The following is a 27043-nucleotide window of genomic DNA, read 5'->3' as shown; positions in this document are numbered from 1 at the left end:
CACACACACAGAGGGAGAGAGACCACACACACACACAGGGAGAGAGACACACACACACACACACACACACACACACACACACACACACACACACACAGGGAGAGAGACACACACACACACACACACAGAGGGAGAGAGACACACACATACACACACACACACACACAGAGGGAGAGAGACACACACACACAGAGAGAGAGATGGAGAAATTCCTTAAGCTTGGCAGCCATTTCCTCACTTTACCTAAAAAACAAGGAAATTAGGGAATTATATGGTCCATCTCAGATGCAGTCATGACCACGTTTGAATCCTATTTTTCTGGATGGAACATTTGGTTGTTGTGGAGATTTGTAGTCTGTTCCTTCCTTCCTGGCTGTGCCGTTGAGTGACAACCCCCCTCCACTCTGCTCTGCACCCCGTCCCAATTATCCCCTCCATCACATTCTCCTCCTCAGACCTGTATTCAAATACCATTTGAAATCTTTCGAATGTTTTAGCGTTTGCTTTAGCCTAACTGGAGTGCCAAGTGGAAATGGTTTGATCTTTTGTGAGCATTCCATTGGTTCCAATTCGGCAGGCAAGCTCAATCAAGCCCATCTAAAGTATTTGAAATTATTTCAAATACTATTTGAACCCAGGTCTGCTCTTTCTATTAGCACCGCACTGAGGTTGTCTGAGGAGAATATGCAAATATTCTCCTCAGTGTGTTAACTGTTAATTGGGAGTGAGGCTAGAAAGTCAAATATAACAGATTGAGGTGTGTTGGTGACAGACAAAAAGGTTTGTGTGATCGGAGGGTCACCTCCGATCACGAAAACAAAAATGGAAAGAGGCTCTTACATCAGTCATATCAAGGAAATTCAACTTGTATAAAATGTTTCATCTCAAACACCAACTCGACACCACCACCTTCATTAGGGTTCTTGGGCTGACCAAGCCTTGACTGCTGGAATGTGTTGGTTTTTCATAATGAAGACGCACTTTCTATTCAACTCCTTGTAGGTTGTGAGAATGTCAGGGCAGAATACTTGAAACAACAGAAAGCAAATGTGTTCGTTCTTCCCAGTGGAAAAACGCAGCTTCACATCCTGATTATCCAGCGAGCGTCGGCCTATCCGTGAGCGGATAACAAAGCAATGTTAATTGGCTGGCCCTGTCACTCAGTCTCTGTCTGTCTGAAGACTGTATTATCAATCAATCAAACTTCATTTATATAGCACTTTTCTTACAGCAAATGTATTTCAAGGTGCTTAACTAATAAAATATTAAAAAGGTGAGAAAAGATAACACAACATTTCTATGAAAATATAAAATCATGATGGACTTGAATAAAATTCGGAGAAATTAAAATAGTAATAACAATAGTAAAATAACAGTGGATATGAGACTAATGCAGCAATAAATAAAATAACTAATATACTGTATACAGAAGGGGATAAAATAGAGTATAACATCCTCTGCTTTATGACCATCACTGCGTTTTGAAAGAAGTGTGTTCTCTGAACGTTCGTTGATCTGAACTGCTGTCCCTGAATCCTGGTCGACATTATCACCGTTCTCCCTGGTGATTGACACGTCAAAACTCCTTTTATAAAACTCTAGTATTAGAATCTTTATAAATCTCTGAAAAGGAAAGTTTTCGAAGCGAATATAGGGGATAAAAAGTCATCTACTTGAGATAAATGTCACCTCTCCCTCACACACCTCCACCTTCCCTATAGACCTAATAGCGGGTGTAATGTGGATTAATGGTGTTCTGAAGGAAGCACTCCTCCTTGATAACCAGCTGACACTTCTTCAACCCACACATCCTCTCTCTCCCTGTATACCTCTCTCTCCAACTCTTTCCACATGTCGCCCACATTCCCCCTCTGCCTCTCCGACTCACCCATGTACCCTCACCTTTCTTCTCTCCCTCTTTCATTCTCCTCCTCATGCGTAGTCTCTCCCTTTGTCCCTCCCACACACACGCTCCCTCTCTCTCCAACTTCCTTCTCTCTCTTTCTCCCGCTCTCTCTCTTTCTCAATAGGATCAGTGCTCCTGGTCCTGCCAGACCCTGTAATGAGTTGGTTACAGTGTGAAAAACCTCTGCTTAAATCGCTTTAGACCTCAGGCACAAACCACTGAGCTCCGCTTTATAGTGCAGAAATGTCACTTTGTGTGTGTGCCTAATATCCAGACAAAAGAAAGTATACAAAAGTTACCTTCTTGGCTCATTAGTTTATACCCTTTCACCATTTTTCATATTTATTGTAATATTTTCAAGTTTCCTATATTATATATCCTATATTATTTTTAAGACAGTCTTTAAAGCGGCAATATGTCACTTTTTGGGCGACCTGTCCAAATTCACATAGAAATGTGAGTTATCGAGCTATCGTTCTACTTGAAAGAACGTTTTTAAGATTTTGTTTGATGTGCACTATTTCTGTGCTTCCCATTCTTAAGTTTTGTTTTCGTCTTTTACTTTCAGTTTTGTACACCAGCTTCAAACCGCTGAAACGATAATATTTTTGGGTACGGAAAATATATTTCACGGTGGTTTAGATGATACAATGATTCTCTACACTTTACTAGCTTATTAGGTTTAGCAACCAGGAAATGGTGGAATGATTTCTGCATATACACTTTTAATGGCCTTGTGTTTCTTCACATAACTTATTCAGCACATTAGATTTCAAATGTCCTCCACCTCTGCAATGACCCTGGGCCTAAAGGAGAGGCCTTGCTCTCATCATCCATCACAGCAACATTTACAGTGTCATCAGAAACTGTTCACACCCCTTGGCTTTTCTACATTTTGTTGTGTTACAGCCTGAATTTAAAATGGATTGCATTTAGATTTGTTGTCACTGGCCTACACACACTAACCCATAATGTCAAAGTGAAATTATGTTTACAAATGAAAAGCTGAAATGTCTTGAGTCAGTAAGTATTCAACCTCTTGGTTATGGGAAGCCTAAATAAGTAAAGTAGTAAATATGTGCTTAGCAAGTCACATAAGTTGCATACACTATAATAGTGTGTAACATGATTTTGTATGACCACCTCATCCCTGTACCCCACACATACAATTATATGTAAGGTCCCTCAGTCGAGCAGATTCAACCACAAAGACCAGGGAGGTTTTCCAATGCCTCGCAAAGAAGGACACCTATTGGTAGATGAGTAAAAGTAGACTTTGAATATCCATTTGAGCCTGGGGAAGTTATTAATTATACTTGAATGGTGTATCAATACACCCATTCACTACAAAGATGCAGGCGTCCTTCCTAATTCAGTTGCCGGAGAGGAAGGAAACCGCTCAGTGATTTCACAATGAGGCCAATGGTAACTTTAAAACGGTAACAGATTTTAATGGCTGTGATAGGAGAAAACTGATGATGGATCAACATTGTAGTTACTCTACAGTACTAACCTAATTGACAAAGTGAAAGAAGGAAGCCTGTATAGAATAATAATATTCCAAAACATGCATCTTGTTTGCAAAAAGGCACTAAAGTAATTCTGCAAAAAATGTGGCAAAGCAATACACTTTTTTTCCTGAATACAAACTGTTATGTTTGGGGCAAATACAACACTTTACTGAGTACCACTCTCCATATTTCCAAGCATAGTGAGGCTGCATCATGTTATGGATATGCTTGTTATCGTTAAGGACTGGGGAGTTTTTCAGAATAAAAAAGAAACGGAATTGAGCTAAGCACAGGCAAAATCATGAAGGAAAACCTAGTTCAGTCTGTTTTCCACCAGACACTGGGACATGAATTCACCTTTCAGCAAGACAATAACCTAAAACACAAGGACATATCTACACTGGAGTTGCTTACCAAGAACACAATGAATGTTCCTGAGTGGCCAAGTGAGTTTTTACTTAAGTCTACTTGAATATCTATGGCAAGCCCTGAAAATGGTTGTCTAGCAGTGATCATAAACTAATTTGACAGCGCATGAAGAATTTTGAAAAGAATAATGGACAAATGTGGCGCAAGCCAGTAGTGGAATGAGACTTAGACTTACCCAAAAAGATTCACAGCTGTAATCGCTGCCAAAGGTGCTTTTACAAAGTATTGACTCGGGGGGGGGGATACTTATGTAAATTAGCTATTTCTGTATTGCATTTTCAATAAATTATCATTAAGGATTGTGTGTAGATGGGTGAGATTTATTTTTCTGTTTAATTTAGGCTGTAATTGTGGAATAAGTCTAGGGGTATGAATACTTTCTGAAGGCACTGTTCTACATTCCTCTTCACTCTCCACTTTCTCGCTCTTCCCTCTTCTCTTCCCTCTTCTCTTCCCTCTTCTCTTCCCTCTTCCCTCTTCTCTTCCCTCTTCTCTTCCCTCTTTCTTCTCTTGCTCCATTCCTGTCCATCATCCTCTCTTGCCTCCCTCTTATTTCTCCCCTATCTTCCCCCTCTGAAGTATATGAATTCATTCACAGAGAATGTTTAACCTTGCCACATTTTAGTGCTAGACCAAACTGCAGTTAGGTTTGAGGGGAGGAAGGGGCTGGACACCAATCAGCTAGTTTTACTCTGAAGGGAAACTGATATTGATATCATAACACATAAGCTGCATGCTAAAGGAAGATGGCAGCCTGGGTTGGTATTAAACTGATGATGGTGTTGCCATCAAAGCTGTTGATATGAAACCTGTCTTGCTTCAAGACGAGATGAGAAAGGACCACTGTATTTGGTGCTAGATGGGAGTCAGCTTTCTGATGTGCAATTCTCCAGAATACTAGATGTGATAACCTCATGAGCCACGTTCAGTATGTGTTAACTGTAAGTGGCTTTGGATAAAAGCATCTGCAAAATTACCATATTATGATGATATATTTGAATGCTGCCCGGCATCCAGCTGTGTGCAAGCAAGGGAAGAAGCCCTAAAGCAAGGGGCTATGCTGGGGGCAGCCTTCATATGGCACAGGGAGAGAGAGACTGGTGGTAGAGAGTAGGAAGTAGGCAAGGAGAAGGGACTGTCCTCCCAACAAACCCATCTCCTTAATTACAGTACAGAGCTGCCAGTAGCCTAGAGGGGGAATGTCAATTAGCGCTAGGTTAATGGGCTTTTGTAACGTAAACAGGTAATGGTCTTCTGTAGCTCAGTTGGTAGAGCACGGTGCTTGCAACACCAGGATAGTGGGTTTGAGTCCTGGGAACACCCGTACATAAAACAATGTACGCATGACTGTAAGTTGCTTTGGATGAAAGTGTCAGCTAAATGGCATAAATTAATGCAATTGTAATGTTCTCTTCACAATGGATATTCAGTGAAAAGCATTTACAGAATGTAAATATAAACACATCCCTGAAGACTACAATTATAATTTCATTTAAGTTTGATGTGAATGTTTATTTGTTAAATGTCATGATTACATATAATTAGTTTATCATGTGTTTGGTATTTTCAGGTTAGATTGTTTGATATTATTCTTTAATTCAGTTAATTTTGTTTCCTTCCCTTTTTGTTTTCTAGCGTGACTTCTGCAAAGCTTGTCCACCCCGTTACAGATCCTGTTACGGTCAACCCTGTTACGGTCAACCCTGTTACGGTCAACCCTGTTACGGTCAACCCTGTTACGGTCAATCCTGTTACGGTCAACCCTGTTACAGTCAACCCTGTTACAGCCAACCTGCTAACAGACCCTATTACAGACCCTGTATCAAACAGGTAATATAGTATACTTAGCTATGGGCTGGATGGATGCTTTGCTCTACCTAGCCTCTTCATCTGTCTCTCTGGAAGTCCTGCCTCTATCTCTGTCTCATTAAGTCAGTCCTACCACTAACCGTATGCAGCGTCTGCCGTGTGTTGGATTGCCTGAAATCCTGCTATGCATTGCTAATGCTAAGACATGCACGATTTATTTGTGCCATCCGATTTGTCTTTAAGTATATTTAATAGAAAAAAAATGAAGCTTAGCTTCCATCATGAAACTACTATAGCGTGTGTATGTGTGTGATCGCAACGGGTTAAAATACATTGTCTCCAAGCCTGAATCAAATTATATAATTGTTCCTCGCAATGGGGTCTACCATTTACCTCTGTCCGTTTTGATTCTCCAGACAGAAACTAGTAACCGATGCTATTTGAGCCCAGGTCTTTCGGACAGTAACAAACTGCTCCAGTATCTCACAACACAACCACGTCACAACTACAATGCAGCTTTAAGAAATACTTCTTGTGCGTCACTTCGAAGGCATGTTCTGTAACCTTTATCTTCCTCTTCCTCTCTCATCCTCCCTGCTGACATACTAACACACACCGGGGCCATTGATTATGAGGAAGAGGCTGTGTGATCTGGGATGATCTAGGAGCCTGGCTGTGTGGGTCGACAGCCCTTCTCAGAGAGGTCATACACCGGTTTACTGCTAGGGATTTCTACCAGCAGCGGCGACAGAGACAGAGAGGGTGTGGGAGGGAGAAGGAGGGGAAGGTGGAGACATACAGATGACGGGAGAGAGATAAAGACCTGGGGGAGATAGAGGGTGGAAAAGAGAAGCATTGTTAGGGCAAGAGAGGAACAAAGAGATCAATAGAAAGGGAAAAAGAGAGAGAGAAAAGTGACAAAGAGAGTGAATGCAGTATAGAAAGACTGTATGATCTAAACATGATTTGCATGAGTCACTCTTCAGTTCTATTGATGATGTCATCGGGACTGATGTCATCCATTGCCCCGCAATTCACAGACCTATTCACTGGACCTGCCTCTGGAAATGCTTGAAATGCGCACACACATTTAATGCTGGAAAGCCTTGATTGGAGACAAGCGTTGGAGTTGGAGACTTTTCAGCCTCAGCTGAGAGGAGTGTAATTTAATATCTGTTAATATCCATCATTCCCTCAATCTCTCTCAAACGCTTGAATTAACTCGTGATAATCCGTGTGGCTTGGAAGGTCACGCGCGGTTCACCAGCCCACAGTAACATAATTTGACAAGCATTTAGGGAACGTAAAGCCACAATGGAGGTTGATCCAGTGAAATGGCCTGCGAAGACAATTATCCACTTTGAAGATAATAACTATATATCTATCTAGCAATTCACAATAAATAGGTTTTTAATGTTGATATACACTGCTCTTTCCATGACATAGACTGACCAGGGGAGGAGACGGGTTAAAGAAGGATTTTTAAGCCTTGAGACAGTTTAGACATGTATAGTGTATGTATACCATTCAGAGGGTGAATGGGCAAGGCGAAAGGCAGTGCAGTATTAGGAAGGTGTTCCTAATGTTTTGTACACTCTGTGTATTGTTAAGAATGTATGTGTCATTGTGTGTAAGTGAACAGCAGTCATTGCTATCATATTTGAGGCCTGGCCTTTGTGCTTTTGAACACCAAGCTGAACTAATGTGTGTCTGTGAAGTAACCTTGCCCCTACGTTCACATGTCTAAGTCACATTGACGTACCTGTCATAACAATCCTGTTATAACCTCCTGTCCTGTCTGACCAGTCCTGCAACATCCCTGCATGCAAGCGTCATACACATGATCCAATCATATCACAGGCTCTGTGACGGACAAACAGGCTGACCTGTTTATATGGCGGGTTGGGGAGGAGAGGTGACGATTACAGTAGAGGAGAGGAATGGGTTAAGCGAAAATGTAGGATAATATTTGTCATACTTTAGGGGATGATAGCTGGCAGGAGAGGAGGGGAGAAGACGGAAAAGTGGATTTTCATACCTTATGTTACCAGAGCTGAAATCAGCGGTGTACAAGGTGTTTGTTCCTGTGAGGTGGGGACCTAAAAACCCAGCTTTATTATCTCCCAGACAGACCGATACAGATATTCTCTCTACCCCCCTCCACGCTCCAGATACTGTCATTTGCCCACACAGTCACATCAGCACTCCCCTTGGAAACACAGAATATAGGCCACTGCTCAGAGACAGTACTGATCTGAATACAACTCTAGATGTAGCAACTCTGCAAATAGGAAGATTTATAGGCAAGTTTAGCTTATTTTTTGCTACCATTGTTATAAGCGTTAAAGCCTTTGGTGCTAGGTAGTTTAGCCTAGGGGACCTTGAACTTTGCTCTATTTGGATTGGGAGGCCATTTAGTTTTGTCAGGCAAGGTTGGCAGGCGATTTTAAAGTGGTCTGACTTGGAGGAATATATCAGAGGTGACACAGTGAGTAACTGGTTTGATTTATGGGGCCTTTCAATTTTTTTTGGCCTCTTTCTCTCTCTCCTCTTTCTCTAACAGCAGGGTTTGGCTCTAACAGAGACGGGCTCTCATTGTGGTTGCAGTTTAAACTGCCGAACCGATAGCGCTAGACAGACTGGCCGTCAGGCAGCTCTTTCGCAGAGCAATCAGTGTCACACACACAGCTGCAACGCTTCGCCTCTTAACCCGCCCATTAATCCCACAGATTGAAGTTGAGTCCGAGCCTCATTTGTGTAATCTTCATGTCGCTTTTCTCATTTTCGACTGCATTTCTCTCTTTCTCTTTCTCTCCCCTCCCCACCCCCCAGGCCTAAGGCTCCAGAGCAGGCTCCATCAGAGGAGAGTGACAGAGTGAAGAAGGAGCGCCCAATGAGCACCATGAGCGAGGCGTCTAACTTCACAGGAGGGTCAGACTATAGCACCTACCCTGGCAGCAGCCCCGCCACGCGGGTGAGTGCTCCACGTCGGCCTGTACACCCAACCCCTAATAGACCACTAGACCCATTCCCTGGATCTGAGAGGATTAGTTGGGGGTTCCTAAAGAGCACATGAACGCCACTGTAATGGATGTCATGCAATTATGATGCATGTACAAGGACAGGGTGGGATTAATGTACTGTATCAAGAGTGACTTGGCTAATAGGGGCCTGTGAGAGGGGAGATAAAGGTCCCAGTTCTGGGATGTTAAGAGGAGTCTTGTGGGTCAGTGATCTCTCCCATTTTCTCCATTAAGTCAATGTTGTGAGAGCTGTATTAGTCCACAGACAGTATCAGAACAGGGACTCTACATGAGATAATATGTGCTGGATTATCCCAGGCCTGTCACAGATGGTGACCATTCTAGAATTGTAACTAAGTGATTTTATTGTACGGCGTGTCAGTTTATAAATGCTTAATAGACTAGTGTATAAATATGCATGCTTTCATTAATTAATGATGTTTTACTTCGGCTTACACTGACTAAAAATGTAGCTTGGTGGCATGTATTTATTAATGAGCTGTAATTATTGATAAGTTACCATAGAGCCCTACAGTGGAGGTGTCATAATACCCATAAAATCTAGCGGTCAAACAAGGAAAGGGTTCCAGTTATTTTTCCACCATTCATTTTTCCCATAGGGGATTTTAGTAACACTTAAAATAAGGGCTGTGTTTCGTATAGGCTTACTCTGGTGTGACATTTTGATAACCATGTAAATCTCTCGGAGAAGGTGACTTTTAGCAATATATTCGCCTGGATTAATTGGCTGCTAATGTGGCTATCATAAAGACCTACAAATACCGTGATGATCTGGATTGGAACTATTTCCCTGGGTATTATTACATACTGTGGAACTCTATTGTGGGTCGAGCTACTGTAGCACTATGCTCAGCTGCTGTAGGGATGGATAGAAGGTTCTGCAATGCTGTAAATTAGTCTCTCTCTTGCTCTCTTTCTCTCTCTCTGTATCGGTCTCTCTCTGTCTCTCCCTCTCTCAGTAAAGATGGTCTTGTAGAATGGGCTAGTTTAATGAGGTGAATACTGTACCTTTTCCTTCTGTTGCTTTTTAACTTTATTTGTTTATTAACACCAAAGAGCCAAATGCAGGTTAACGGTCTTCACCTATATTTACTAACAGAGGACGATAATTTGAATGAATTTGTAACTCTCCTCCTCTAATCATGCATCTTTAGAAATATGTTTGTGTATATATACTGAACAAAAATGGAAACGCAACAATGTCAACTATTTTACTGAGTTACAGTTCCTATAAGGAAATCAGTCAATTGAAATAAATTCACTAGGACCGAATCTATGGATTTCACATGACTGGGCAGGAGCGCGGCCATGGGTGGGTCTGGGAGGGCATAGGCCCACCCACTTGGGAGCCAGGCCCATCCACTGGGCAGTCAGGCCCAGCCAATCAGAATGAGATTTTCCCCAAAAAAGGGCATTATTACAGAAATACTTCAGGTTCATCAGCTGTCCGGGTGGCTGGTCTCAGACAATCCCGCAGTGAAGAAGCTGGATTATGGAGGTCCTGGGCTGGCGTGGTTACACGTGGTCTGCAGTTGTGAGGCTGGTTGGACGTACTGCCAAATTCTCTAAAACGGGTGGGCAACTCCAGTTCTCGAGGGCCTGATTGGTGTCACAGTTTTGCCCCAGCTAACACGTTTATATTTTTGTTCAGTGTATATATACAGTGCCATGAACAAGTATTTGCCCCCTTTCTGATTTTCATATTTTAAAAAATAATTATACTGAATTATCAGATCTTCAACTAAAACCTAATATTAGACAAAGGGAACCTGAGTTTACAAACAACCAAAAAAATGTATACTCATTTTATTTATTTAATTAACAAAGTTATGCAACACTGATTCCCCTGTGTTAAAAAGTAATTGCCCCCTTACACTCAATAACTGGTTGTGCCATCTTTAGATGCAATGACTGCAAACCAAATGCTTTGAATTTTTTTGCTCTGTCTCTCACATCTCTGTGGAGGAATTTTGGCCCAATCTTGCATGCAGAACTGCTTTAACTCCACGACGTGTGGGTTTTCAAGTCCTGCCACAACATCGCAATTGGGATTAGGTCTGGAATTTGACTAAGCCATTACAAAACTTCAAATTTGTTGCTTTTTAACCATTTTCATGTTGACTTGATTGTGTGTTTTGGATCATTGTCTTGCTGCATGACCCAGCTGTGTTTCAGGTTCAGCTCACAGACAGATGGCCTGACTTTCTCCTGTAGAATTCTCTGATATAGAGCCGAATTTATGCTTCCTTCTATTAAGGCAAGTTGTGCAGGTCCTGAGGCAGCAAAGCATCCCCACCATCACACTACCACCACCATGCTTGACCGTTGGTATGAGGTTCTTACTGTGGAATGCAGTGTTTGGTTTTCGCCAGTCATAACGGGACTTTTTTTGGCCAAAAAGCACCTGGAAGACTCTTGGAAGAATGTTCTATGGACAGATGAGTCAAAAGTAGAACTTTTGATGACATGGGTCCCATTATGCCTGGCGAAAACCAAACATTGCATTCCCACAGTAAGAACCATGGCGGTGGTGGTGTGATGGTTTGGGGATGCTTTGAACTGAAGCTGAAGGGCAGCTAGGTCATGCAACATGCAGCTGGGTCAAGACAATGATCCAAAACACACAATCAAGCCCACATGAAAATGGCTAAAAACAAACAAATTAGAAGTTCTGGAATGGCCTAGTCAAAGTCCTGACCTAATCCCAATTTAAATGTTGTGGCAGGACTTGAAACAAGCAGTTCATGCTTGAAAACCAACAAATGTTGCTGAGTTAAAGAAGTTCTGCAAAAATTCCTCCACAGCGATGTGAGAGACTAATCAACAATTACAGGAAGCATTTGCTTGCCGTCATTGCAGCTGAGGTGGCACAACCAGTTATTGAGTATAAGGGGGCAATTACCTTTTCACACAGGGGAATTGGGTGTTGCACTTTGTTCATTAAATAAAATAAGTATACTTTTTTGTTGTAAACAATGCTTCCCTTTATCTAATATTAGGTTTTGGTTGAAGATCTGATAACATTCAGTATCAAAAATATATATTTTTTTAAATTAAAAAAAATCAGAAAGGGGGAAAATACTTGTTCACGGCACTGTATATAAATGTTTTTACATACAGTATACTGACAGTTTGTCTATTTACATTTTCAGCCTTCGAGGTCTTACAAAAAGGTCCATAACTTTGGCAAGAGGTCCAACTCTATTAAGAGGAACCCCAATGCCCCGGCGGTCAAGAGCAACTGGCTTTACAAACAGGTATTGGAAAGTTGTACATCGTTTGTAGTTCCCAGTATAGAAGAACTTGACTAAATTACTTAATTGCAATTTACTCTCAAAATAGTCTAGAGAATTGCAGAACCTGTACAAATCAAATGGCTGATTGCAATATGTGTGATGATGAGTGGGTGTTGGTGGAAGTGTGCAGCCTACACAGTCTTCCTCAGTGGGTTGATGAGAGAGTCTGTGTGACAGGGCTTTGTGGGGATCGCCACCTGCACACACACATGTAAAATCAATTCTAAAATTGATTAAATTGTTATTTTTCCTCATAAATCTACACACAATACCCCATAATGACAAACCAAAAACAAGTTTTTATACAAAAAACGGAAATATCACATTTACTCAGTACTTTGTTGAAGGTGCAGTGATTACAGCATAGTCTTCTTGGGTATGATGCTACAAGCTTTGCACACCTGTATTTGGGGAGTTTCTCCCATTCTTCTCTGCAAATCCTCTCAAGCTCTGTCAGGTTGGATGTGGAACGTTGCTGCACCATAGGGATGGTGCCAGGCGTCATCCATATGTAACACTTGATATTCAGGCCAAAGAGTTCAATCTTGGTTTCATCAGACCAGAGAATCTCGTTTCTCGTGGTCTGAGAGTCGAAAGATGCCTTTTGGCAAACTCCAAGCGGGCTGTCATGTGCCTTTTACTGAGGAGTGGCTTCTGTCTAGCCACTCTACCATAAAGGCCTGATTGGTAATGTGCTGCAGAGATGTTTGTCCTTATGGAATGTTCTCCCATCTCCACAGAGGAACTCTAGAGCTCTGTCAGAGTGACCATTGGGTTCTTGGTCACCTCCCTGACCATGGCCCTTCTCCCCCGATTGCTCAGTTTGACCGGGCAGCAAACTCTAGGAAGAGTCTTGGTGGTTCCAAACTTCTTCCATTTAAGAATGATGGAGGGCACTGTATTCTTGGGGACCTTCAATGCTGCAGATATGTTTTGGTACCCTTCCCCAGTTCTGTTGCTCGACACAATCCTGTCTCGGAGCGCTACGGACAATTCCTTCGACCTCATGGCTTGGTTCTTGCTCTGACATGCACTGTCAACTGTGGGACCTTATATAGACAGGTGTATGCCTTTCCAAATCATGTACAATCAATTGAATTTACAACAGGTAAACATTCCAATCAAGCAGTAGAAACATGTCAAGATGATAAATGGAAACAGGATGCACCTGAGCTCAATTTCGAGTCTCATGGCAAAGGGTCTGAATACGTATGTAAATAAGGTATTTCTGTTTTCAGTTTGTCATTATGGAGTATTGTGTGTAGATTGCTGAGGATTTTTATTTAATCCGTTTTAGAATAATGCTGTAACGTAACAAAATGTGGATAAAGTCAAGGGGTCTGAATACATTCCGAAGGCACTGTAGCTACCCGCAAAACACCTGTCTCAACGGTTTACAGTTAAGAGGTGACTCTGGGATGCTGGCCTTCTAGGCAGAGTTGCAAAGAAAAAGACATATCTCTGACTGGCCAATAAAAATAAAATATTAAGATGGGCAAAAGAACACAGACACTGGAAAGAGGAAGATTGGAAAAAAGTGTTATGGACAGACAAATCTAAGTTTGTGTTCGAATCACAAAGAAAAACATTCGTGAGACTCAGAAAAGATGCTGGAGGAGTGCTTGACGCCATCTGTCAAGCATGGTGGAGGCAATGTGATGGTCTGGGGATGCTTTGGTGGTGATAAAGTGGGAGATGTGTACAGGGTAAAAGGGATCTTGAAGAAGGAAGGCTATCACGCCATTTTGCAACACCATGCCGTACCCTGTGGACGGCGCTTAATTGGAGCCAATTTCCTCCTACAACAGGACAATGACCCAAAGCACAGCTCCAAACTATGCAATAACTATTTAGGGAAGAATCAGTGAGCTGGTATTCTGTCTATAATGGAGTGACCAGCACAGTCACCAGATCTCAACCCTATTGAGCTGTTGTGGGAGCAGCTTGACCGTATGGTACGAAGTGCCTATCAAGCCTATCCAACTTGTGGGAGGTGCTTCAGGAAGCATGGGGTGAAATCTCTTCAGATCACCTCAACAAATTGACAACTAGAATGCCAAAGGTCTGCAAGGCTGCAAATGGAGGATTCTTTGACGAAAGCAAAGTTTGAAGGACACTATTATTTCAATTAAAAATCATTATTTATAACCTTGTCAACGTCTTGACTATATGTCCTATTCATTTTGCAACTCATTTAATGTATATTTTCATGGAAAATAAGGACATTTCTAAGTGACCCCCAACGTTTTAATGGTAGTGTGTACACACACACACACACACACACACACACACACACACACACACACACACACACACACACACACACACACACTCAAAGGGAACTTGACAATCTAAAATAGGTTTAATTACAGCTGCAATAATGGACACATGCAGATCTCTTAAGCAGCAGCGGTCAGCTGTGTAACATCTCTCACACACAGACACACACACACACACACACACACACACACACACACACACACACACACACACACACACACGTCTGTTGGGCTATCCAGTTATCTATCTAACAGGGACATCCTCATTCACATTCAGAAAGAGACACATTCACTTTGAATCTGTATTCCCAGACAGTGAATTTAAATCAGATTGGTTTGTGGGAGAGTTTGACCTTGTCTCTTGTTATCTGGCAATTGTATTCAATCTAAACGTTGATGCATAATTTTGTCATTCTCATTTAAATAGCCTGAGTCCTTTGTTTTAGTTAATACTGATACGGTGGCCTGGTCCCTCAAGCAAAGTGACAACCATCCTTGATTGGATGTAACTTTCTCTCTCTCTCTCTGCCTCAATTAATCAGGTCACTTTACAGACTAGCTCGACCAACTTTGTGGTGGCTGAGCTATTTTGCTCATTATCTTTCAACCTGTACAATGCAACTTGAGCATTTCCTCTCCCTCACCAAGCTCTAGCTGTGGGTCAATTTGTCAATGTGTCTCAACCCCCTGGCACACACAACACACAAACACACTCGCACCCACACACACTCTCACTCACTCATTAAGCGCAATCAACATTAGCATCACTCAGTTTCCAACTAGAGTTGAGCTGTTGTCAATAACCTTTCTCTTATGCGCTTCCCTCTCTACCATGCTGAATTACCCTTTCAAAGCTGCGTTGATTCTCTCTCGCAAGACGTGCCTTTTCTCCTTCTCAAACCTGACAACCAAAGTCTTCTCTTAAAGGGGAAATGTTTTATTGATGATGGGCTTTTCTTTTATGCCTTTGTACTCCTCCTCGTGCATCAAAAGAACGCTGCGTATGAAGATGAGGAAAAACAACAAAACCGTCTTGGATTATTTGTTATGAATAAAAAATAAAGGCAACGTTAGACGAGAAGCCGTTATTTTTACAGAGAAAAGACTGGAGCTTATTATCTGGAGACCAAAGCCAACGAAGGCGTGCACATGTGCGCATACATACAGCGATAAAAACAGAAAGGGGAAACTTGTCTGCGAGTTAAGAGATAAAAAGGGCCAATTTGCTTCAGTGGGAGGAGATGGCTGTGGTTAATGAAACCGTCTGGGATCAGAGGGAGTGCGTACGTTGCTTCCTAAACTCTGTGACAGTCTTGGTGTTGGCCACTCAGATCCGGAGGGACAGCAGGGTGTGCAGGATTTGGTTCTAGCCTAGCTCTACTTACGCATCCAATTGAACAAACCAAGGTAGGTCTAGATGAAAAGCAAGGGCAGCCTATAGGTATTCATGACCAGGATTGAGGAACACTGCTCTATACACTAGATCTGATAGCAAATGCTTGAATAGATGGGAGAAATATACCAATTATTGTCGAAAGGCTTGCCTAGCTTATCAGAGGGCAAGGAGCAGCTTCTACCAAATGTTTTGCTCTGTCTCAGTATCTGACTGATGTCTCCTGTCTTCTGTTCCCCTGTAGGACAGCACAGGGATGAAGCTATGGAAGAAGAGGTGGTTTGTGCTGTCTGACATGTGCCTGTTTTACTATAGAGGTGAGACACACACACACTCTCAAAGCGCAACACATGGTCAAAGTTTGAGTATAGGATATCCACCAGGTGCATCATAGCTAGCAGTAAAATGCAAACGTATTTGCTGCGGACGTAGACATACCACAATTCTCCCAGGTTTCAGAGAGTTTAATTTCCATAAATTGTTCAATTAAACGGTCCCGGAGTGCAATCAGCCAGCTCTTTCATGACATGCCCAGAGGGGAATTTCCTGTTTATTGGTAAACCAAGAGACGAGAGAAGAGTTTTTAAGAGTGTTGACGTGCTATGCTTTCTGATAACATCTATCTCTCTTTCGCGCTCTTATCTTCTTCACTCACTTCATTTTAACTTAAGTGCTGTCTGTCAATGAGTTTTCAGAGGTAAGGTTTTGGCTAGGAATTGTGTCTGTCTGAAGGCAAGAATGAGAGGTTGTTGGGGGAATATGAATGACCATGTCTGATTGATTGATGGTTCTGCTCTGGTCAGGATCTCTGTCTCAACAGAATGATCAAATCTAATCATATCATCACATAGCTTAAAGGTTAAGGTCACCTTGCTTCTTCTTTGTAGAATCTAGTGAAAACCCCATTTTAAATCAAATCAAATGTTGTTCACATCTGCCGAACACAACAGGTATAGTAGACTTAACAGCGCAATGCTTACTTACGAGCCCATTCCAAACAGTGCAGTTAAAAATATTTGCTAAATAAAAAAGGAAATAGTAACATAATAAAAATGTAATGAGGCGATATAGGAGTACCGGTACCGAGTCAATGTGCAGGGGTACGAGGTAGGTCATTGAGCTAATACAGTATGTACATATGGGTAGAGGTGCTGCTTTTAGAAGGAGGAGGTGCTGTGTTCTCATTTCATCTTCTTGATCTCTCTCCCTCTCTCCTCTCCCCCTCGCCTCTCGGTTAATAATGCAGCAGCAGCAGTAGAGAGAGCGGGGCAGAAGCGGGGATGGAGTGCTGCAGGGAATTCTGCTGTACTTGCCTGTTTAAAGTAAACCCTGAAGCTGAGTTTGGGCTCTGTTGGTTTTGCTGCAGTTGTGCTCTACTCTACAGATGGTGTGTTACAACACAGTGTAGGCATTATACAACCCAGCTGTACGAAACGCTCTGAGCAGCAGACAGATTGATTCCATCATTGTTTACTTGTCTGTCTTTGATACGGTAGTAACACTGTTGTATGCTATCACACTCAAGTTAGTGTGTTTGTTTACCAAGTTGCGCTGTTAGGATTAAATTTGACTGCGAAATTATAGATGTTTGGCAAAGCAGCCCGAGGAGAAACGGTTTTGTTCTATCTGGTTTGGGTACTCTACTGTGTAACATGCTGGAAGCCCGGGATTTTGGGGTTCTTAGTGAAGAAAGAAAGTGAATATCCTGCCATGCTCAACCCTGTCTGCCATGCTCTGATAAACTCCAGCTTAAATGGTCCTATCTGAGACGGTTAACACACCCAGACCGAAGATAAAGGTGCCTATGTAGTTCTGACACATTTTGTGTCCGATACATCCTGGGTCCTGTTAGCAGCTTACCTAGCCATCACACCCTGACCAAAGATAAAGGTGCCTACAAAGTTCTGACGCATTCTGTTTCCGTTACATCCTGTGCCCACTGTCCTGTTAGAATGCTGATAGTTCCCCTCTGATCTCTCCCGACTTTCCTCCACCAGATGGACCATAATGCACTATTCCAAAGCCTGTATCGACATTATAAACCATATACGACGATTCTTCTCGTCCTCTTTCCTGTAGATGAGAAGGAGGAGGGCATCCTGGGTAGTATCCTGCTGCCCAGCTTCCACATCTCCATGCTGTCTGTCGACGACCACATCAGCAGGAAATACGCCTTCAAGGTCAGTACTGTACACACACAGACAAAGCCCCATAAAGTATGCCGCGCTTCTGCGCGTGGACCTCCTAGGTGGTTGCAATACGGAGCCTGAAAAATTACTTCGGAGAAATGGTTAGGGTGGTACTTGTTTCCGAAAATCCTGTTACTGAAGGGAAATCTATAATCCGTAACTCCCTTGTCTGTCGGTCCGGATTGTATAATGTGTGAATATCTGTATAGATACTCACTTTATTTTGTCATAGACAGTGGTAGGCTACGCGAAAGCACGTCTTCCCGCTGTATACCACAGTAGAGATATTGCTTTTGTAGTGAGTTATTGTAGTGCTATGGATCAACAGCCAGACAATTGACAGACAATCCAGTATGGGTAGGAAGCTATGGTGAGCTTCAATTGGTCACTCGCGTCGCGATATCATGGAGGATTTGAATAGAGTTCAGCTTTAGTCCCGCCCTGTTCAGCTCCCTCGCCCACTCCGCTTCTCTCTCTTTCCTTCCATTGAAAGTGAATGGCTTCTGATGTTTCACCGCACAAAGTGTAAACGCACTGTAACACACACGCTTCTCTTCGCTTTTGGTCTTTCCTTTCAGAGAATCTCTGAAAATGCGTTTGTATACGGAGAGCTCTTTGTGCGTAGATCCATGATAAAGTCAATAGATTTTCTAGTCTCAGTATGCAAGAGGGTGATAGGAGCAAGATGGGCAGAGAGAGAAGATAAAGAAAAGTATATACTGAAAGACAGACACGGCTATATCCACCTTTTTGAGCATGTTAGCCTCACATACCGTTTCACACAAGTCACCACTGTAAACACTGATTCACTCCTACACATTGACACCGTCTAACACAGTAACAAGCCCATCCATTCTCTACTCCCCCACATCCCCTACTATCTGTCCTCTCCTCTGCTGTGTGTTAGGGTGTGTCACAAATGGCACCGTATTCCCTATATAGTACACTACCCCTGGTCTAAAGTAGTGCACTATAAAGGGAATAGGGTGCCAATTGGGACACTGACTTAGTGCCAGTCTCTGCCTCTGCAGCAGGAAACAAGAGTAACACTCAGCTTGGAGTGTCTCCCTGTCGCTCATATTTATGGTCCTAAGCCTGCTTAGCAGGTAATTAAAGTTAGCTACACAGCCTTGGAGTGGTAGGGATGCACACACACATTCACGCTCAAACACACAGGCGTGTGTGCACAGACAGACCGACAGACCCATGCACGCGCATACCTCTTCCAAAGAAGGTGATGTAACACTCCCTGCAGTCTTGCCAAGGTCACCCACTTACCTTCCTCACACTCCTCTGTCTTTGGAACTCTCCCTCTCTCTCTCTCTCTCTCTCTCTCTCTCTCCCTCTCCCTGCTAGGCGACCCACTCCAACATGAGGACATACTACTTCTGCACAGACACAGCCAAAGACATGGAGTCCTGGATGAAAGTGATGACGGACGCAGCCCTGGTCCACACAGAGCCAATCAGAAGGTGGGTAAACCCAGATAGAACTGCCCACAAACCCAAATCCTTCCTATAGCAGCCAGCCAGCCTTGATTGCCTGACCTATGGCAATGACAGCTACCAGCTGAACCGGGCAATCTTTTGTTTTGTAAGCAAACGGACGGCCGTGAGAGCCGGCGGTATTTCTTGCAGAAGTGAGAAATCGCATCAGTTTAGAAGACAATTACCAGATGTTGTGTTGAAGATGCATAGCTGGTAACAAGAATCTAGAGCTTTAGGGCTATACAGCACAGCAATGGTATCCATCCTCACTGCCTCCAGGTAAACTTTATTTTTTCTGTTGATGTGGCACATCAGAGGCAACTGCACTTCACACTCGATACAACAAAATACTTTTAGTGCTGTTGGTAATTGCAGTGTTTTAGCCATGAGCTGTTCTTGAAGGCTTTTCGACATGGGCATACAGTGCTTTATACTCTGGAGAGACTCAGATGGACAGTAACACCTACTCTTCACAGTCCTGTAAGTACAGCACACCAGCAGTCCTAGCTTCATCATTGTGGCGTGATGCAGGACGTGTGTGGAGGTTTGTTTGTATGTCTGCACACTGCAAGTACTTCAGCACTGCTCTCATCTTAAAGGGATGCTGTGGGGCACAAACCCGCACTCAGGCCACCGCGTGCTTTAATTACACAGAACTACCGTGTCTGTAAACTCCACAGCCTGCAATAGAAATTAGACATACTGCTGTTACTGTACCTTTACCTCACTGAGAAATACTAGGAAAACCCCAGGAAGAAATACATAAAGTACTTGACCATTAGATTAGCAGTCCCAAGTGGCTGTCACAGTGACTTGTCCCTGAGTGCAGTAGGCGGTAAAAGACTGGCTAGCCTAGAATTGAGCTATTTCCCTCTGGAGTACCAGACCTGTTAATGGCCTTTCTGTAGCAGACTGAAAGGTTGCAGCAGTGGATGGCTGCTCAGTCAAAGTAGCCACGTCTCACTGTGCCCTCGGAGTGCTGTGGGCGGACAGTGATGTTTTCAAAACCTCTCACTTCTCTTCCTCTTCTCCTCTCTGGTCCCCCGAGGAAGGCAGTCAGGCAGGTTGGAGGAGAGGTAGCAGTAGAGCCCAGCGCCTGACACCCACACAGCAAGAGTCCATTGTTGGAATGTGGAAATATGTTTTTCTATGAACCTGCCTGGTAATGGCTTATGGTGTATATTTATTGTCATCTTTTTCAGTCATCTGTCTTTTTTATTTCACTTACCGTTTCCAATCCCCCTCTCGTTCTCTCCCTCTTTTTCTCTCGTCCATCATTCTCTCTCCCTCCTCTCTCTCCCTCCTCTCTCTTTCTCTCTCTCCCAGACTGGATAAGTTGAAGGTGGACCGCTGCTGTCCCCAGGAGGTGAACAACATTCTGAACCACAACCGGGTCCTGACCAGACCAGAGATCCAGAACAACGAGAGGAACCGTGAGCCGCGCCAGCCCTCCCTCACCCGCAGCATGGACCGCACGGACGGGGACAGGAAACACAACACCCTTCAGAGAGAGAGGGAGCGCTACACCCTGCAGAAAGACGGAGAGAGATACTCCCTTCAGAAAGACGGGGTGAGCTACACGCTGCAGAGAGATGGGGAGAGGTACCTGTTGCAGAAAGACGGAGAGAGGTACGCCCTGCAAAAAGACGGGGAGCGGTATTCATTGCAGAAAGATGGAGGCGAACAATATGCTGTGCAGAAAGATGTTCAAATGGAGAAATACGCACCTCAGAAAGACGGGGAGAAGTTCTTGGTACAGAAAGATGGAGAGAGATATGCACTGCAAAAAGGAGAGAGATACACCCTCCAAAAAGATGGACAGAAATACAACCACCAGAAAGGGGTAGAGAGACAAATGTCTATGACTGAGAAAGATCGGTCCGATCGTTATGGGACCCTTGATGAAAGACAGAAGTATAAAACCCTACGGGAAGGGAGTAAGAGTGGTACCCTGAGGGATGGAGATAAGTATGGGACGCTCGATAAGTATGGTACCCTTAGGGAAGTGGATAAGTATGGAACCCTCCGTGAAGGGAACAAGTATGGATTCCAGAGGGATGGCAGTGCTGAGAGGCCTCTGACTAAAATCAACAGCATCAAGCTCCAACCAGCCCAGGCAGCAGCCATCGCAGCAGCAGTTACAGCCTCCCGCCAGGTACAGGTCTCCCAGCACATGGCCCCACCACAGGTCAACGGCTCTGGGGAGCGGGCTGGTGACCACAGCCCAGGGGAGGTGGTAGGCACCCTGGGGAGAGGAGCAGGAAAGGCCCAGGACCCGCCTCAGAACCAGTCCCAGAACCAGCAGGCCCAGGAGCCAGAGAAGAGTCTGACCAGAACCAACTCCATGAGGCAGCTGGAGAACTGGGTTAGGACCCAGAGGACACAAGAGGATGACGATACCAGGAGGTAAGAGGGTGTGTGTGTGTGTGTGTGTGTCTTTCTTTCTGTCTGCGTGCGTGCGTGCGTGCGTGTTTTGGGGTGGAGTGTGTGTGGGTTGGTTGCATTTCTGTGTGTCTGTATCTTTATCGGTCTGCACGTACTCATGCCTCTCTGAAATCTGTTACTGTTCTCTCAGATAGTAAAAACCACAACCTGTGTGTCTGCAGTGCACTCTGTCAGTGAGTCAGCCAGCCATCTAGACGTTAGGTTGTCTCTAAGAGCACCGGGCGGCCAGAGACAGAGAAATAAAAAAACAACCACATCCTCTTCGCCCGTGGCTATATCTCCCAGACCTCTTTATCTTCACCATATCCCTCTCTCTCTCCTTCCTTCCTCCTCCTCCCTCCCTCCCTCCCTCCCTCCCTCCCTCCCTCCCTCCCTCCCTCCCTCTTTCACTGTCTTTGCTCAGTGTTCTATAGAATCCCTGGCCTGTGCTTGCCGGCGAGAGCTAAAAGCTTTTCATGTCACTGCTGAATGTCGCTGTCAGGGATCATACACTCCTTTTGCTGGGCTTGTTTGAGAACAGGAGCGAGGGAATGTTTTCTCCCTGTCTCTTCACACTCCTCCTCCCATTCCGTTAGATGAATTAGTTATGGACCTGTGTCCCTGTTACAAGTAGAGCACAGCTCAATGCTCCTACTGCATCATCATCAGTCCTCTATAACAGCCCAGGGAATAGGAGGGAAACTTCCTGATGATATGTTTTTGTCTACGTCTCAAATGGCACCCTATGTAGTGCCCTCCTTTTGACCAGGGCCAAAAGGGCTCTGGTCAAAGTAGTGCTCTACATAGGGTGCCATTTGGGACGTATAAACACCGATTCCCTCTCTGGCCTCTGTGTTATCCCAACAATCAGGTGTTCTCACATTTCCAATTCCCTTTGACGGAGATAGTGTGTACATAGCCGTAGCAGCGCAAAGCAAACGCTCAGGCCCCAAGCTTCTATTTGAACTGTGGGCAGCAGGGTGAGATATTAGAACTGTTGTACTGTGGAATATAGGTCAATGAAATCCATATGATTCCACCTAGTACAGGACTTTATTATTATGTATTTCAAGATGGCTGTCCAGTAAAGGTATTGGCTATAGCTCACTAGGCTCTACAGAAGACCGTATATGCCTGTGTTTGTAGAACATAAGCTATGGATGCAGAATTTATGCCCCTGTGCTTGTATGACATTGGCTATTGGCTTGTGTTTGAGGTTCTTTCCTCTATACCACTGAGCTCACTCTGTCCCTCCTCTCTGGCTGTGAATTTACGGTATTAAGCCCATATTAGGAGCCCAGACATTCAGCCTGCAGCCTCTACTATAGCCTAGTCTCAGAGCCAGCAAGAATACAGATTAGAGCCAGCGCCCTACTTTCCCTTTTCCCTCTCTACCATCCATTAAACTGCATTTGTTTACGGCAATTAAGCCTCTGAAAAGAGGAAGGACTCAGAGGAACTGATGCTAAACAGCACAAACAATGGACTGGTTCAATTGAGCCCCTGGTTCTCTTAATGTCCCCTGTCCCCTTTAGCTTACTGTTGTAATGCCAAATGGACTCTTACCATGCAGTTGTAGTAGGCCTATATACGGTCAGACACTCATCCTGTCTCATCCTCAAGGGGATATGCTCTTATCGTATACAGGCTAGTTTCTGGACACGATTTTTAGACTTCATAAAGGCTGTTGGTGTCTTTGTGTCTGATACTTAGCCTTGTTAATAAGCTCAGTCACTCCACTGGCATGTATAGTGACTTGTTAGCTAGAAAGTACTGTACCTTCGGCGAATCAGTGACTCCTATTAACACAAGTAGCCAATCACTTCTTACTGTAATGAGGTCATGACCTATCCATGCCCCTCCTCTCCTGATAAAGACCTGAGTGTGTCTGTGATATGGTAATGATATGGTAATGGCCCAGCCATTAATTGTGTCTCCCAGGTGTATAAAGGTAAAGCAAAAGCTGGGACTTATTAGCATAATGCTTTAATTAGATAAACACACAGGTAATTAGCAGCGGCAGGTAGCCTAGCGGTTAAGAGCATTGAGCCAGTAACCGAAAGGTCGCTGGTTCGTTTCCCTGAGCGGACTAGGTGAAAAATCAGTCGATGAGCCCTTGAGCAGAGCACTTAACCTTAATTGCTGCTGTAAGTCACTTTGGATAAGAGTGTCTGCTAAATGACTAAAATGTAAATGTAGATCATTTAATATTCTCAACCGGTGGGCAGAGCATGTTTTGCAAACCGATCCAAATGTAGCATGCCGGTCCAAAAATCTACTAAAACGTTAAGAATCTCCGTTTCCCCATTTTTTTTTATGCTCATATTACATTATTTCTGCCTTCCGAAAAAAACTAATCTTTTGTGACAACAGTGTCGAACCACATGTAACTGTGACGGTCATTGGTCTACAAGTAATTTTGCATGCCAAACAACCCCCAGGGAAAATGAGTAGCCTAGTCAAACTGCGCACTGTGCCCAGCTTCGCCAGGTAGGAGGCCTGTTCCTGATCTTGCACATCTGTGCACCACCTTCAGCTTGCAAATGCTAAATTGGCTTGTGTGATCTTTATTTCTTAGTTTATTTATTCTCTGTTGAAAATAGTGTAAAAGTCAACTGGAAACACAACTCTCATCTGGCTGTACCTGCGTAACAGGGCTAACAATATATTTTATATTCACTATCGGCAATAGTTTTAAAGAATCAGTGTATATGGTCATTTTTAGATATACAGGGTAAATCACTTTTGTGAGGCCTACTTCATGGCTGTACAGAGAGATGAAGAGAAAATCACTCTAAGAACTGATGGTAGTGAAATCCCAAATTGTGCTATATATTCATTGGCTATGTCATAGCTAATTTGTAAGCGCTAAATATTGATGCATAGTCTCCGTTATGGTTTAGCTCAGGGGCCTACATAGTACAAACGCACACACACACACTGTCTTGTATAATGAATCTTGTGGGGACACACAATTCAGTCCCATTCCCCTAACCTTAACCCGAAAACCCTAACCATAGCTCCTAACCTTAACCCTAAAACTCCCTCGAAATAGCATTTGACCTTGTGGGGACTAACAAAATGTCCCCAGTTGGTCCAATTTTTTGTTTATTTGCTATTCTTGTGGGAACTTTAACTTAGTGTGTGGACGTGAAACATGTCCACACACACACACACACACACACACACACACACACACACACACACACGTCAGCTCAGACAGATCCAACTCAGAGAGGCCCAGCTCATGAGCTCCATCAGCAGCAGATTTTAATTTAGGTGTATGCCTTTCCAAATCATGTCCAGTCAATTGAATTTACCACCGGTGGACTCCAATCAATTTGTAGAAACATCTCAAGGATGATCAATGTAAACAGGATGCACCTGAGCTCAATGTTCACTCTCATAGCAAATAGTCTGAAAACGTACGTAAATAAGGTATTTCTGTTTAAAATGTTTAATACATTTGATTCAATTTCTAAAAAAGTGTTTTTGCTTTTTCATTATGGAGTATTGTGTGTAGATTGCTGAGGATTTGTATTTATTTAATCAATTTTAGAATCAGGCTGTAACATAACAAAATGTGGAAAAAGTCAAGGTGTCTGAATACTTTCCGAAGGCACTGTAGGTATCGAATTGCCTTGAAAGGGAAAGATGCACATCCCTATTGATTGGTCAACTCCCCCAGCCCTCTTGCAAACATTAACATAATTTGTATCCTTTTGGGTTGCTGCAGTTAAGTGTTTTGGCACTTTGCCCACTGAGAGGGCAGTAAGAGAACTCAGTCACCAAAGATATTGGATAAAAGGCAGGAATACAGTTGGTGAGGGATTAATATTGCACCATTCCTGTTAGACAGTAGAAATATGGAAATTAATAGTTAAAATGTAAAAAGGCTATAAAGCAAGAATTCTTATATTTGCTCAACCAGGCGGTTGATATGTAAGTAAAAAGAACCGTGTATAAAAAAAATTTAAATTCAAAATACTTGGTGAGAAATATGATTGAATTGTTGACTCATTATATTAGGAAACATACATTGGTGTTAAACCAAGTTTCATGACCCACAGGGACAATATTCGGACTTATGGTCACCTATAAAATAATGCCTATAATAGTAATTGAAAACTGCACTTTTCCATTTATCTCAAAATGTAGTCTGAATATGTGGAAAACATGGTGGAAGAACCTGGATCATTTGAAATTTAAGAAAACCATTTTGAGGGACATTGCACACTATAAACCACATGAAAACGCATGAATTTCCATGTAATTGAATATTCATGTTTGGACATACGAAATTAGCGTAACATCAGTCCTCATTTAACAATGCTTACCTACCTATAAAAGCTATCGAAGCAGACCTAAAGTAAATTTTGTAATAATGTTGAGATTATTAAAAATGCTGTTCAAATTACCATTTTATTATGGCATTGCTAGTAATAACGCTCTTTTGACTTCTCAACCGTCTGGTAGAGCTATGTAATTTCCAGAATAAACATCACGTTGTTAAAAAAAAAAACTATTGGGTGTTATAAGAATTTAAGGTGAGAATTTTTTCAATATGTTTTTCAAGAAGAGAGTTAAAGGGATTAAGATTAGCAATAATGACTGTATAAAATAAATAATGCAAGTACTGAGCTATAGTAGTATGCTCACAAAATTGGGAAATAATATTTTATTCTAATACAATTTACTCAGGGAAAGAGATTTTGTTTAACAAGTAAAATGTTTTTTTCTTAAAGGTAAGGGTCAAAATTATTGACTACCCTAAAGATTCTTGGAAATAAAATAGTCCCATATTTCTAGCACTGATATTTTAGGTATCTTCTGAAATCTATCATGTTCAAACATATCCTTCATGTCAGTTGTCTTTTCTGAAAGATTGTCTCTCACCTTACCTCTCACTATGACAAGTGTTTCTGGGTTACTTGAACTATCCACCAAGAGAACCTGTAATAAAGCTGAATCTTGTATTCGGTGACATTCTGAGTCAGTTGACTCATTTCTACATTAGTTCAGGTATGAGGCCAATGCAGTTGATTATTGTCAGTAACATCACATAACCTGAGTCTCCAACTCAAAAGGCCAGACAGTGTCATTTGAAGACTGTGACAGACCTTTCTTTCAGTCTGTAGCCCATCTTGATGCTGAAGAATTCCTTTGTGGATCTGAATTCATGGGAAAGTACTTCGGGTCTGTGGAGACATTTGTGTACAGATCAAAGCTTTCAGCTAAAAGTGTGGATTTAACATCAATGAATCAGCTGATTCACC

At 42.9% G+C, this 27043-nt stretch overlaps 1 protein-coding gene across 13 annotated transcripts in view; it reads left to right on the top strand.

Annotated features, from left to right (window-relative positions):
* The window catches only part of LOC106609184 (pleckstrin homology domain-containing family A member 5), a 145956-nt gene that overhangs the window by 94481 nt on the left and 24432 nt on the right, over positions 1-27043 (top strand). For 11 of the 13 annotated variants that reach the window (XR_014392920.1, XM_082977666.1, XM_082977664.1 and 8 more), the window contains exons 5-11: positions 5482-5676; positions 8488-8629; positions 11852-11956; positions 15912-15984; positions 17747-17847; positions 19213-19328; positions 20670-21749. Coding sequence is in view for 12 of the 13 variants with exons in the window: in XM_082977666.1 (XP_082833792.1) it covers positions 5482-5676; positions 8488-8629; positions 11852-11956; positions 15912-15984; positions 17747-17847; positions 19213-19328; positions 20670-21749 (1812 nt within the window). In the remaining variant the exon portion in view is untranslated. The remainder of the gene's footprint in view (positions 1-5481; positions 5677-8487; positions 8630-11851; positions 11957-15911; positions 15985-17746; positions 17848-19212; positions 19329-20669; positions 21750-27043) is intronic. The other 2 variants (XM_082977668.1, XM_082977675.1) reach the window with 1 other exon arrangement.

The sequence above is a fragment of the Salmo salar genome, chromosome 07, assembly GCF_965601325.2.
Source record: "Salmo salar chromosome 07, fSalSal1, whole genome shotgun sequence".
In the NCBI taxonomy this organism is placed as follows: Eukaryota; Metazoa; Chordata; class Actinopteri; order Salmoniformes; family Salmonidae; genus Salmo; species Salmo salar.
This window is presented reverse-complemented; position numbering and strand designations above follow the sequence as displayed.